The 12950-nt window shown below is 42.0% G+C and overlaps 1 protein-coding gene across 4 annotated transcripts in view; it reads left to right on the forward strand.

Annotated features, from left to right (window-relative positions):
* The window catches only part of usp25 (ubiquitin specific peptidase 25), a 224423-nt gene that overhangs the window by 60680 nt on the left and 150793 nt on the right, over positions 1 to 12950 (forward strand). For all 4 annotated transcript variants that reach the window (XM_059968975.1, XM_059968976.1, XM_059968977.1 and 1 more), the window contains one exon: positions 1198 to 1360. In XM_059968975.1, coding sequence (XP_059824958.1) covers positions 1198 to 1360 — 163 coding nt within the window. The remainder of the gene's footprint in view (positions 1 to 1197; positions 1361 to 12950) is intronic.

Here is a 12950-nt window from a genome sequence, read left to right on the forward strand (position 1 = left end):
TTAACCCCTGAGTTTTACAGACATTTCTGACAGCTATTGTGGTGATTTTTGAAGAGGAGGTGTGAGATGGAAGAGGAGGATTCTAGGCCAAGGCCTGCAGACAATTCTGATAAGGTTAATGATGAAGAATTATAATCTTCCAACTTTGAGAGAAGAGGAAGAACTTTGTGAGCTGCAGTCTGATCGTGCACTCAAGTTGAAATTTATTTTGCTGCCCTGGGGAAGTTCTGGATTTCTGTGAAAGAAGAGTATCCTGCTGTTCATTGGAAAGCAGTGAACATTTTGCTGTGGTTTTCAACTTCTTACGTGTGTGAGCAATCTTTTTCTTGTTTAACAAGTATCAAGAGCAAAGATAGAAGTCGTCTCATTTCAGTTGAAGGTGAAACCCATGTATGCTTATCTCAAGTTCGATCCAGAATTAAGTCTTTATGCAGCAAAAAATAAGCACAGGTTTCTCATGCTAAGCCTATATTTGAACCTGATCATGTCGTTTAGTAAGAAAATGATTTTTTTCCAGTCTTGCAAAGAATTTGTCTAGGCTATATTTTTATTCATATTGTTTTGGTTTATGGTTTTTTAGTGACTTTACTATTCAACATTGTCAATAAATTTTGATGTTGTAAATAGTATTAAATAAAATCACTTTACAACCTTTATTTAAATTAAATATACCAAGCCTACCTTCAGAAAATTAAAACCCATTTTGACTTAAGCCAGTTACTTAACAGAAATTTATTATCTTTGCCTTAAGAGTTTTTAAAATTTATGAAAGAGAAAGAGATTCATTTCAAGAAAGGTAAGCTAAATTTAACTACCTTTTTTTTTCAAGAAAGGTTGGCTAAAAATTCATTCTGTCAAAAGAGCATTGACAATTTTTTTTGGATTGTTATATCTACAACATACTGGTCACGCGAATGTACCATGAGCTGTAGATATGACCATCTGTGGCAATGAATTCCACAGAGCCATCATCCTCTGGCTAAAGAAATTCCAGCTCATATCCGTTCTTAAGGAGCACTCCTCTATCCTGATGTTATGCCCTCTGCTCCAAAACTCCAGAAAACATTTTGGAAGCATGTGATGAAATAATAGGGATACTTTGTCCCCAGTTCCAGTTGGACGGGCACTAGATTAATTTCTTAATGGTCCAGGCACCTTTGATTTATAATGCACATTTTCATTTTTCTTGTCACTAAGAGTGCTCGAAGCCAGTATCGCAGAAAACAAGGCCAGCTTGAAAAGGACGCAAGGAGAGGTGTGGAGTGACTCACTTAACCCGTATGATCGGAAGAGACAGGAAAACTGCCCTGTGGGACTGAAGAACGTAGGAAACACTTGCTGGTTCAGTGCAGTCATACAGGTGAGAACTTGGTTGTTTCTTTCTCTCTATATGTTTGATTTCTCTTCGAACCATGGCAGAGGGTTACGGAAGTACGTTCAACACAGTAGCAGATTTGAAATTCAGAATCAGGTTTAATATCACCAACATGTGTCATTAAACATGTTGACTTTGCGGCAGCAGTACAATGCAATACATAATAATAAAGAGAAAAAAAGTGAATGACTGTAAGTATGTATTTATTGGTGTATAAGATAATGAGAGGCATTGATCGTGTGGATAGTCAGAAGCTTTATCCCAGGGCTGAAATGGTTGCCACAAGAGGACACAGGTTTAAGGTGCTGGGGAGTAGGTACAGAGGAGATGTCAGGGGTAAGTTTTTTATGCAGAGAGTGGTGAGTGCATGGAATGGGCTGCCCACGACATGGTGGAGGCGGATACAATAGGGTCTTTAAGAGACTTTTGGATAGGTACATGGAGCTTAGAAATTTCTAAGGTAGGGACATGTTCGGTACAACTTTGTGGGCTGAAGGGCCTGTATTGTGCTGTAGGTTTTCTATGTTTTCTGTATATATATTTAGTCGTTAAATTAACTCAATAGTGCAAAAAATAGAAATAAAAAAGGTACTGAGGTGGTGTTCAGGGGTTCAATGTCCATTCAGAAACCAGATGACAGATGGGAAAAAGCTGTTCCTGAATCGTTGAGTGTGTGCCTTCAGGCTGCTGTGCCTCCTTCCTGATGGTAGCAATGAGAACCAGGCATGACCTGGGTGATGGGGGTCCTTCATGATGGATGTCACCTTTTTTTGAGGCGTCTCTCCTGAAGTGCTACGGAGGCTAGTGCTCATGATAGAGCAGACTAAGTTTACAACTTTCTGCAGGTTTTTTTGATGCTGTACAGTTGCCCCCCCCCCCCCAAAACAAGATGGTGATGCAGCCAGTTAGAATGCCATGCGACATACACAAGATGCTAGAGGAGCTCAGTAGGCCAGGCAGCACCTATGGAAAAGCGTACAGTAGATGTTTTGGGCAGAGACTCTTCATCAGGATGCTGCTTGGCCTGTTGAGTTCCTCCAGCATTTTGTGTGTGTTGCTTGGATTTCAAGCTTCTGCACATTTTCTCTTGTTTCTGAGTTAGAATTCTACCTTTGGCTTTGCTTAATGTAAGTTCTAAAAGAGCCACTGGGTTTATATTCTGACGTTTAGCAAGAATTTTCTTAAGACTATCACTGGCCTGAAAGTGTGGTTTCAAGTCCTCATCTTAATGGCCTGGCACTCCTGCGTGTCTCACTCAGCTGCTTCAGAGGTCTGATCAGATTTGATCGAACTGCCAAGAGTTTGTGGACGGTGATGTTCTCTGGGCATTGGTACAATGCGATTAATAAAATATTTCCTAAAGGGATTAATCGCATTGTACCAATGTCCAGATGAGTGTTCCTTCAGCACAGCACGGAAACCAACCTCCTTTCCATGGACTCTGTTTACACTTCTCGTTGCCCCAGTAAAAGAGCCAGCATGATCAAAGATCCCAGCCAATTCAGACATTCACTCTTCTCCGTCGGGCAGAATATCCAAAGCCCAAAAGCATGTACCATCTGGCTCAAGGACAGCTTCTACCCTGCTGTTATAAGACAATTAAAGCATCCTAGTACAATAAGATGGACTCTTGACCTCACAATCTACTTCATCAGTTCAGAGCAGATTTACTTCATAGCATTTTACATTTTACTGTATTCAAAGAAAGCACCATTTCTCAAATGAGGAACACTATTTCAGAGATGGTCCTTTTGAAACTCTGTGGAGCTGCAAAGGTCATTAAGAAGGCAAATAAACATTGGCCTTCAATGCTAGAAGGATTGAATTTAAGAGCAAGGAAGTTATGTTGCAAATGTACAAGATACAGGCGAAGCTGCATCTGGATTACTGTGTGCAGTTCTGGTTTCATTTCTTGAGGAATTATATTCTGGCTCTGGAGGCAGTGCAGAGGAGGTTCACCTGGGTGATTCCAGAGCTAAAAGGGTTCGCCTGTGAGAAGCGATTGAGTCACCTAGGACCCTAATCACTGCAATATGGATGAATGTGAGGGAATCTTATAGAAACATATAAAATTATGTAATGGACGGATAAAATGGAGGCAGGAAAGTTGTTTGCAATGGTAAGTGAGAGTAGAACCAAGGATGTAACCTCAAGATTCAGGGGAGTAGACTTAGGACAGAGATGAGGAGAAGCTGTTTTTCTCAGAGAGTGCTGAATCTATGGAATTCTCGGCCCAGCGAAGCATTAGCGGCCATCTGATTAAATAATCAGATTTTTGCACAGTAGGTTTAGAATCAGGTTTAACATCACTGGCATTATGTATGCCATATAATTTGTTGTTTTGCAGCAGCAATATACTGCAAAGCATTAAAAAACTATATAATAAAAATATATTAAAAAGTGAATTATGTAAGTCGTGCAAAAAGAGAGCAAGAATAATGAGGAGGTGCTCCTGGGTTTGTTCATGAACACGGAGAAGGGGAATTAAGGTTTGGTGGGGGGGTGGGGGGGAACGCAGACAGTTGGAGCTGAGTTCATAACCACATCAGCCATGATCTTACTGAATGGTGGATCCAGCTTGATGGTGTAGTGCTGCTTCTGGTTCTTGTATTCTTATGCAACAAGACTTGCATATTTTACCCTCTTGCAATAAAGAACCAATATTCCTTTTGTTTTAGCTACTTAATGATATCCATATGTTAATTTTACGTTGCTTTGTATACAAATATAAGTTTCTGTGAAAGCCATCATTTTAAGTTTTATACTGTTCAAGTGCTTTCTGTTTTACCAGCCCACGTACCAAAGTGGTTTGCCTCATTTCCTCACACTATACTGTATCTACCATGTTTAGTCCAGTCATTAAACCTGTATGATCTTATTGCCTGCTTTGCCCACTTTGTGTCGTCTACAAACCTAGATTAATATCCATGGCTCACTTATTAAAATTGACTGTAACGGAAGAGGCTTTAGTCCTGATCCATGATGCACCTCACTGGTTGTAACTTTCATGTTACTTGTTATTTAATCCTTCCTCTTTCCTTTCAGTGTATACGTCTAATCATGTTATACTAACAGCTCTTTTAAACATGTCCTTAATAATGGATTCAAGTACTTGCCTAAACACTGATGTTAACTGTCTCCATTTTCCTCTCTTGATGGTTTGCTGTCCAACCTGCCAGTATCTTTTCAGAATACAAGAAGTTTAGAAAAGTGCTATCACCACAAATGTAACTCCTGGTTCAGCTAGCGGCTTAATCTAGGGGAAGACGGCCCTCGCCCAGCCAAACTTAAATCTTGTTTGGGTGGATGCTGTGTGATGTGTCCCCTGTTGCAAATCAATACCACGAAATAACAGACAGTACATGATATGCAATTAAATGATTGAGCTTTATAATTCTTAATTTAACTATATGGTTAGTGAAGAAACAAAAAAAAGAAAAGGGCCCATTCTCATGAAATAGTCTATTGTGCAACGTTGGAGCTCACGGTTCAGTCCACTGGTTTCCCGTCGACCTCCAAGCTTAACCGATCTTTGGACCCTCACTCCAAGTCCACTCCATCTGGCGGTCTACCAGCTCTCTCCATTTGTGTCTTCTCTCCTCATCTCTCCCCGGCAAAAGACCAACATCCCTGCACCCAGCCCCAAAAGAAAGAACAACATCCCTCTCATTGGATCACCCATATTCCAAAGCTCCGTTATCTCTAGTCATAACCCAAACGTTGCTGCTAAAGAGAAACCATCACATTAGCAGTGAAATCTTACAGCGCGTTACATAAATATAGTGGTTGTGCCATCGCTCGTGTTGAACACGATCTAAAGGGTTTCCTGTTGGTGATTCCACAGGTGTCTGTAGGTGATTCCACAGGTGTCTGTAGAGGCTGATCCAGGATCCACATATTTTATTGCATTGTGGGCAAGAATAAGCACTCTTCTCCTCCAGTTGCCCTTCGTAAACTCAACACCATGAATCCTAGGCTTGTCCAGACCTCGCAGTACTGCCCCCATCACCACTTGCTTATTGGCACTGGACTTAATCTCAGATGTTAAGTGGATTCCTTTAGTTGAGAATGCTTGTGAAAGATTTTGTTTAATATGGGGAGGCTGATGCACAGGCGGCCTCCACATGGTCCTTGAGAGATTGGGGTCAAGGTCCATTGGCATGGAGTGCAAGACGACTGTGACTGTTCACAGACGTAGCCTTCCTCTGCCATTGCGATGTGTTATCATCTTCCACCAGCTACACCATTGATATCTTGGTTGTATTGCTCTTTTTTCTGAATCTCTCTCTTGATATTACCACCAAGGTGACCCTACTGGGAGCTGAGCACCAAATGGCAACACTTCCTGAATCTTGAGAACTCACAATCAAAGGTACAGATTCTTTAGGAAGGATAAACATAACGACTTGCTATGAAGTGCTGGTCACTAAGCCCAGGGCATTTCCAGCTATTTGGTGCTATTACTTTGATTGGTGATGCAACTCACTTGTCCCATCCACCCACCCACATTGTCCTCTTACCTCAAAGCAGCCCATCTTTGACCTCCAAGTCTCCAGCAGACTTGTGGATTCGCAGACAGTCAAGAAACAGTAAGTTGTGTTCCTGACCTCAGCTAACTGCCCCCCCCCCCCACCCCTTACCTCGCCATTCCTGCTTCTCACCCTTTGGCCTTGTACTGCCCAGCACTGCAGAGACTGGCTGAGAACTGTGGTTTGGAAACGAGCAGTTCTGGAAGTGATACTGAGCTGGAGGATCAGGTGGCTGTTCTCAGCTGATTGACCCATTTGTTGCTGTAAACGAACCGTATTTATTTTCTGAGAGGTTTCCACTCCAGCACACTTAGATGTTATTCACTAATGTCACCCTCCCTTCAAATCCCATTTCCCCCCCCACTGGCTACATGTTGATTTTTCTTGCCTCTGTTACACCCAAATGGCAGTGATTCCAGGCAAGTTCCACTGTAACAGGGGTTCCCAACCAGGGGTCCATGGATCCCTTGCTTAACGGTATTGGTCCATAGATTTAAAAAGGTTGAGAACCCCTGCACTATAACCTGTTTGGCATCTCGAGGAATAGAGCCTACATGCCATCAAGGTCATAAATACAGAAAGGTGCCAGCAATATCACGAAGGATCCCACCAGTCCTGCTCTTGGACTGTGTTTCACTCCCATCAGGAAGGAGACTATGTGGCATCCGCATCAGGAATAGTAGACTAAAGAACAATAAGGCTGATAGCACCTCCACCCACTAACCTACCCCTCCATACCTCCAATCACCACTACTTTATCATTTCCTATCAGACACCTCTGTGCCTAGCATCACATTGTGGACATACAATCAATCTATGAACGTAAGCTAATCTTGTGTATTTACGCTTATTGTTCTTTTTAATTATCATGTTCTTTATGCTTATTTTTTTATGTTGCATTGGATCTGGATTAACAATCATTTCATTCTCCTTTAATGTACTTGCAAGCACGATTATTCTCAACAAAGTTTACCACCTCAGTGATTAATTTAAAACTCCTATTCTTGTGCTGTTGGTTGGCAGGGTGGAGATGTGTCTGTACTAGAGGAGGTGTAAAATGCTCCTTTCCTCCACTAGTCTACAGGTCACTCATGGGCAAGGTGCAGCACTTGCTTCTTCACTTCTTCAACACTCATCTCCAATTCCCTTCCCCACTCCCTGATCCGGGTCACAAGTCCTGGTTATGTGACCATTGACACCAGTCAGACAATCTCTGAAGAGTATTAATAATGGCTAGGGTCAACTGTCTTGTAAGGACACTGCACAGAAGAAGGCAATGGCAAACCACTTCTGTAGGAAAATTTGCCATGAGCAATCGATGTCATAGGACCAAGATTGCCCACGTTATAGGACAGGACACATGATGATGATGCTTCTGCTACTTCTCTGAGCACTTTATACTCACAATCTTTAACTGCCCTTCTGCTCTCCATTCCCCTCCAGATCAGTGAGGAAATTAAATGATTATTTGTCAATTCAGAATCAGTGTCAGGTTTATCATCACCGGCATGTGATGTGAAATTTGTTATCTTAGCAGCAGCAGTTCAATGCAATACATAATCTAGCAGAGAGAAAAAAAATTATAATAATAAATAAAATATAATAAATAAACAAGTAAATCAATTATACACCTAAACGTACAGTGAGATGCATCATTTCTGTCAATGACCCAACACAGTCTGATGTGTTAGGAGCAGCCCACAGTTACCATGCTTCTGGTACTAACATTGTTTGCCCACAACTTACTAACTGTACCCAATTTCCCTCGGGATCAATAAAGTCTGTCTGTCTGTAATCTGTATGTCTTTCGAATGTGGGAGGAAACCGAAGCAATTGGAGGAACCCCACAACGGACAAACTCCTTACAGGCAAGTGGCAGGAGTTGAACTCTGATCTTATAGCCGGTGCTGCAAAGCGTTACGCTAACCACTAGGTTACCATGCTGCCCATTTCCCCCGCACCCCAACCAAAACATCCCAAGCCCCTGCTAATTCCATGATGGGTTCAAGTTGAGTATTCGCTCATCCAATTCTGCATCTACTGCTTTATTTTGTAATTGTATAATGTTATGCAATTTTCAGTTAAACGTCTTGAAAGGTCTTGTAATGCAGTGAGCCAAGTTCGAGTTCTGTTTATTGTCATTCTGTACATGCGTATACTGCAAAACAAAACAATGCTCCTCCAGACTAGGGTGCACAACACAGTACATACAATATAACTCTCACAAAGAACGCATAAAGTAATATTACTACAAATAATAAGGTGTACATACAACAGAAATTACAAAGTAAACAGTATAAAGCTACTGATGCTTCATACATGATGAGGCCTGGGTGGTGGCAGGGAGTTCAGTAGTCTTACAGTCCCGGGGAAGAAGCTGTTTGTCATCCTAACAGTCCTAATGTTATGGTACCTCAGCTTGTCGGTAAGGATTCAAAGAGATACTTGGAGAGACAGGACAGATCTGATGTGTTGAGGAGAAACTCCGATGATCCTCTCACCAGTCCTCACAGTCTTTTGTAATGTCTTGCAGTCAGATAGCCTGCATTTCCCATATCAGACACTAATGCAGCTGGAGAGGACACTCAGTGGTGCTCCTGTAAAAAAGGTGGGGTAGTGCAGTGGAGAGCCTCACTCACCTCAATCTCCTCAGGAAGTGGAGATGCTGCTGTGCTTTCTTAACCAAAGAGCTGGTGTTGAGGGACCAGATCGTGCACACCCAGAAGCTTCTGAATCTCTGCAAAGAGGAGGCATTTATGTGCAGGAGGAGTGGTCAGGCTTGCACTCCTAAGCACTGCCCAGCATGAAGAGTGATCATTGAGTTTTTGAACTTGGAAACTACATCATAAAAATTGCCCTGATGCAGAGTCTTGGCCTGAATTGTCAACTGTTTATTCCTCTCCATAGATGCTGCCTGACCTCCAGCATTTTGTGTATGTTGCTCTGGATTTCCAGCATCTGCAGAATCTCTTGTGTTTATAAACTTTTCTTCATTTGGTAGCAACAGAGGGAGTGCAGAAAAGATGTACCATGACCTGAGTTATAGGGAACGATTGAATAGGTTAGAACTTAATTCCCTGGAACGCAGGAGAATGGGGGGAGATTTACTAGTGGTAAACAAAATTATGAGGGGTATATTTAGGGTGAATGCATGCAGGCATTTCCCCCTCAGGTTGGGTGAGACAAGAACTAGAATCATAGGTTTAGGGTCAAAGGTGAAGTATTTAAAAGGAATCTGAGGGGCATAATCAATAAGTCTATAGAATAATAACCATAACAGGATCAATGAAAAGTCACCCAACTATGGCATTCAACCAGAGTACAGAAGACAAGAAACTGCAAATACAAAAAGAAAGAAGAAATAATAACAAATAAACAGTAAATATCAAGAACATGAGATGAAGAGTCCTTGAAAGTGAGCCCATAGCTTGTGGGAACAGTTCAGTGATTGGGCAGGTGAAGTTGAGTGAAGTTATCCCCTTTGGTTCAAGAGCCTGTTGTTTGAGGGGTAGTGACTGTTCCTCAACCAATGGTATGAGTACTGAGGCTCCTGTACCTTTTTCTTGATGGCAGCAGAGGACATGACGTGGATGGTGGGGGTCCCTGATGATGGATGCTGCTTTCCTACAACAGATGTATTTATTCTTATTGGAATGTAGGAGGTTGAGCGGTGACCTTGCAGAGATTTAAAAATTGACGTGTGTAGGAGGATAGTTCTTGTAATTTTTATGTCTTGCATTGTATGCTGCTGCAAAGCAACAAATTTAATGACATATGTCAACAATAATAAACCTGATTGTGATTCTGGTCAGAATATCTTTCCCAGGGCAGGGGAATCTAGAACAAGAGAGCACAGGTTTATTGTGAAGGGGGAGATATTTAAAAGATCTGAGTGGTGAGTTTTTCCGCACAGAGGTTGGTGAACATCTGGAACAAGCTCTGAAGGAGGTGCTGCAGGCAACTCAGTATTTAAAAGGCATTTCAACAGGACTAAAGGGATAAGGGTCTAAGGCAGGCAGGAGGAGGTGGGCTAAAACAGCTGTTTTATGTGCTGTACTGCTTTGTAATTCTAGGGCAATCACATTCCAGAATCCTCATCACCTCTTAGATTTGGCTAGAATTGAAGAAAGCAACCAGAATACAAGGGCATCCCTTTAGAACAGAGATCAGGAAGAATTTCTTTAGCCAGAAGGTAGTGAATGTGTGGAGTTCATTGCCATAAACAGCTGTGGCGGCTGAGCCTTTGAGTATAAGTGGAGGTTGACAGGTTCTTAATTAATAAGGGCACCAGAGGTTACAGGGAGAAGGCAGGAGAATTGGGTTAAGAGGAATAGTAAATCAGCTATGATGGAATGGTGCAGCAAACTCAATGGGCAGAATGGCCCAGTCCTGCTCCTATGTTTTATGATCTTATGGTCTAATAATTTGATCTTAATGAACGGTATGTAAGGTAATAATAAACCAATTCCAATACCATATTCTGCTTCTGCCACACTTACTGAAAAACTTGTGTTTCTTCACCTACTCAGTCCACACCTATTTGCAGGAACATCACTGAAGTACATAGCTGAGTCACAACCATGTGCTGGAGGATCTGTGGATGCTCTCATGGGCAACAGAGGCATGGTGTGAGCCAGCACTCTTGGTCAAGTAGTGGAGTACGGTACAACAGCCAGAAGTTCTATTTCAAGAAGTGCAGAGAATGCTTCCTATAGTGTCGGGTGTCTAGGAACAGAGAACACAGCCTCAGAATAAAATGACTTTAGTACAGAAACAAGGAGGAACTTCTTTAGCCAGAGGGTGGTGAATCCATGGAATTCATTACCACAGATAGTTGTGGAGGCCTAGTCATTGGTATATGTACTTATGGTCTTATTCTGTGAAAAAGAAACCATCAGAGTCCAGAATCCTTGTCACTGTAAGTCATTGGGCCAAATGACCTAATTCTGCTCCATTGAATCTTCATCATTTCATCATGACTGATTTATTATCCCTCTCAACCCCATTCTCCCCTTCCCTCTGTATACTTTGACACCCTTACTAATCAAGAACCTATCAGCCTCTGCTTTAAATATATCCACTGACTTGGCCTCCACAACTGTCTGTGGCCATGAATTCCACAGATTCATCACCCTATGGCTAAATAAATTCCTCCTTGCCGCTGGTCTAAAGAGATGTCCTTCTATTCTGAGACTGTGCTGTCTGGTCCTACAGCCCTCCACTACAGCAAAGTCCTCTATCAAGGCCTTTCAATATTCAATAGGTTTCAGTGCGATTCCCCCACCCCCTCTATTATTCTAAGCTCCAGTGAGTGTAGGGCATTAAATGATTTTCATATGTTGCCTTCTGGGATCTTTCTCATGAATCTCCTCTGTTCCCTCTCCAATACCAGAAGTGGTATAGGACTGAGCAAGAGGGCAAGCTCAATCCAAGCATCTTCTTTGGCTGCCATTCAGATGTATGGAAACTGTATGTTATAAACATGATAAATAAATGGAACTCTGAATGTTGGTGAGGTATGGAATGCAGCTTGGGTTGGTAGAGTAGAGTCAGCTGGGAGAAAGTTGTCAGCCTGAGCTGTGTTAGGTGAGAACCATATGCATGTGATATTGTCTGCACTTTTATGTAACATGTTTATGAAAGTGCCCACGCTTTGCATCAGCTGCCATTCACCATGGGTGTAAACAAGTAATCCTGACTCTGTTCCACTGCACAGATCGGATTCCAAATTTATAAAAAGTTATTTATCATTAATAGTGCCGAGAGATTTCACTGAGCCTGCTTTGTACATTTGCTCCTCTTGAAACCTCAAGTAGCAAAGTGGCCAATGAATAACTTGGCATGTGTAAAAGTTCTTTAACTGTACTTTGCTCTTTCAGCGTCTCTTAATTACTGATTGATTCTTCTGTTGTCAGGAGCACATTTGTGAATGCTCAGCTTCCTCAGAATAGAAATAATACTTTCTCATTGCACTGGTATCATAAGTATGTGCCCGATGCACGGAATGTCATACCAAGGTGTAGCCAAATTATGCAGCTCAGTGTGTCAGGAATTAGGAATGCAACACATCTCAGTTGTATTGGTGATAAGACTATATGACATGGGAGCAGAATTAGGCCATTCAGCCCAGCAAGTTTGCTCTGCCATGCCATGCCATTCCATCATGTCTGATCTATCATCCCTCTAAACCACATTCTCCTGCCTTCTCACTATAACCACAACACCCTTGCCAATCAAGAACTTCAAACTCCACTCTAAATATACCCAATTACTTGGCCGCCATAGCCATCTGTGGCAATGAATTTCACAGAATCGCCACCCTCTTGCAGGGGAAATTCCTCCTTATCTCTGTTCTATAGGGATCTCCCTTTACAAGAAACATTCTCTCCACATCCACTCCGTATAGGCCTTTTAATATTTGATAGGTTTCAATGAGGTTTCTCACCCCACCCTCATCTTCTAATCTCCTGCAAGGCCCAGAGCCATCAAATGCTCATCACGAAGTATCTTAGCCCAAAACATCAACTGTTTATTCTGTTCCATAGATACTACCTGACCTCCGGAGTTTTGTTTGTATTGCTCAACTTTTTTGATCATTTTGTTCAGGTTAGTTGAGTGTTAAGATTTTGTCCAGGTGTTGGGGGAGAATTCCTCTGGTCTCCTTCATAATGTTTCAAAGCAGGATAGGTGAGCTAGTGTCTGTGTTCTCCTCTCCCCACCCCTTTTGAAGCAGCTTTGGTAGATAGATCACATCATCTGCACACCTGATGCCTGCCTCCTAAAGCATACGCACCCTACTCCGAGCTTTGTCAGGCAAGATATTTATAGGAGGAAATCCTTCAAAGTTTCCTTGAAAATGTAATTCTCACTGACTCTTTGTAACCCCTGCCTCAGTCTGAGCATCTGTGTACCTCAGTTTCTATGACTGAAACCATGCACAAAAACATTGTGGATCTGCTATGTCGGAACCAGAATGAACAAGTTCAACTTCAAGTTTATTGTAATCTGACTGTACATATACACAACCAAATGAAAGACCATTCCTC

The sequence above is a fragment of the Hypanus sabinus genome, chromosome 4, assembly GCF_030144855.1.
Source record: "Hypanus sabinus isolate sHypSab1 chromosome 4, sHypSab1.hap1, whole genome shotgun sequence".
Lineage (NCBI taxonomy): Eukaryota > Metazoa > Chordata > Chondrichthyes > Myliobatiformes > Dasyatidae > Hypanus > Hypanus sabinus.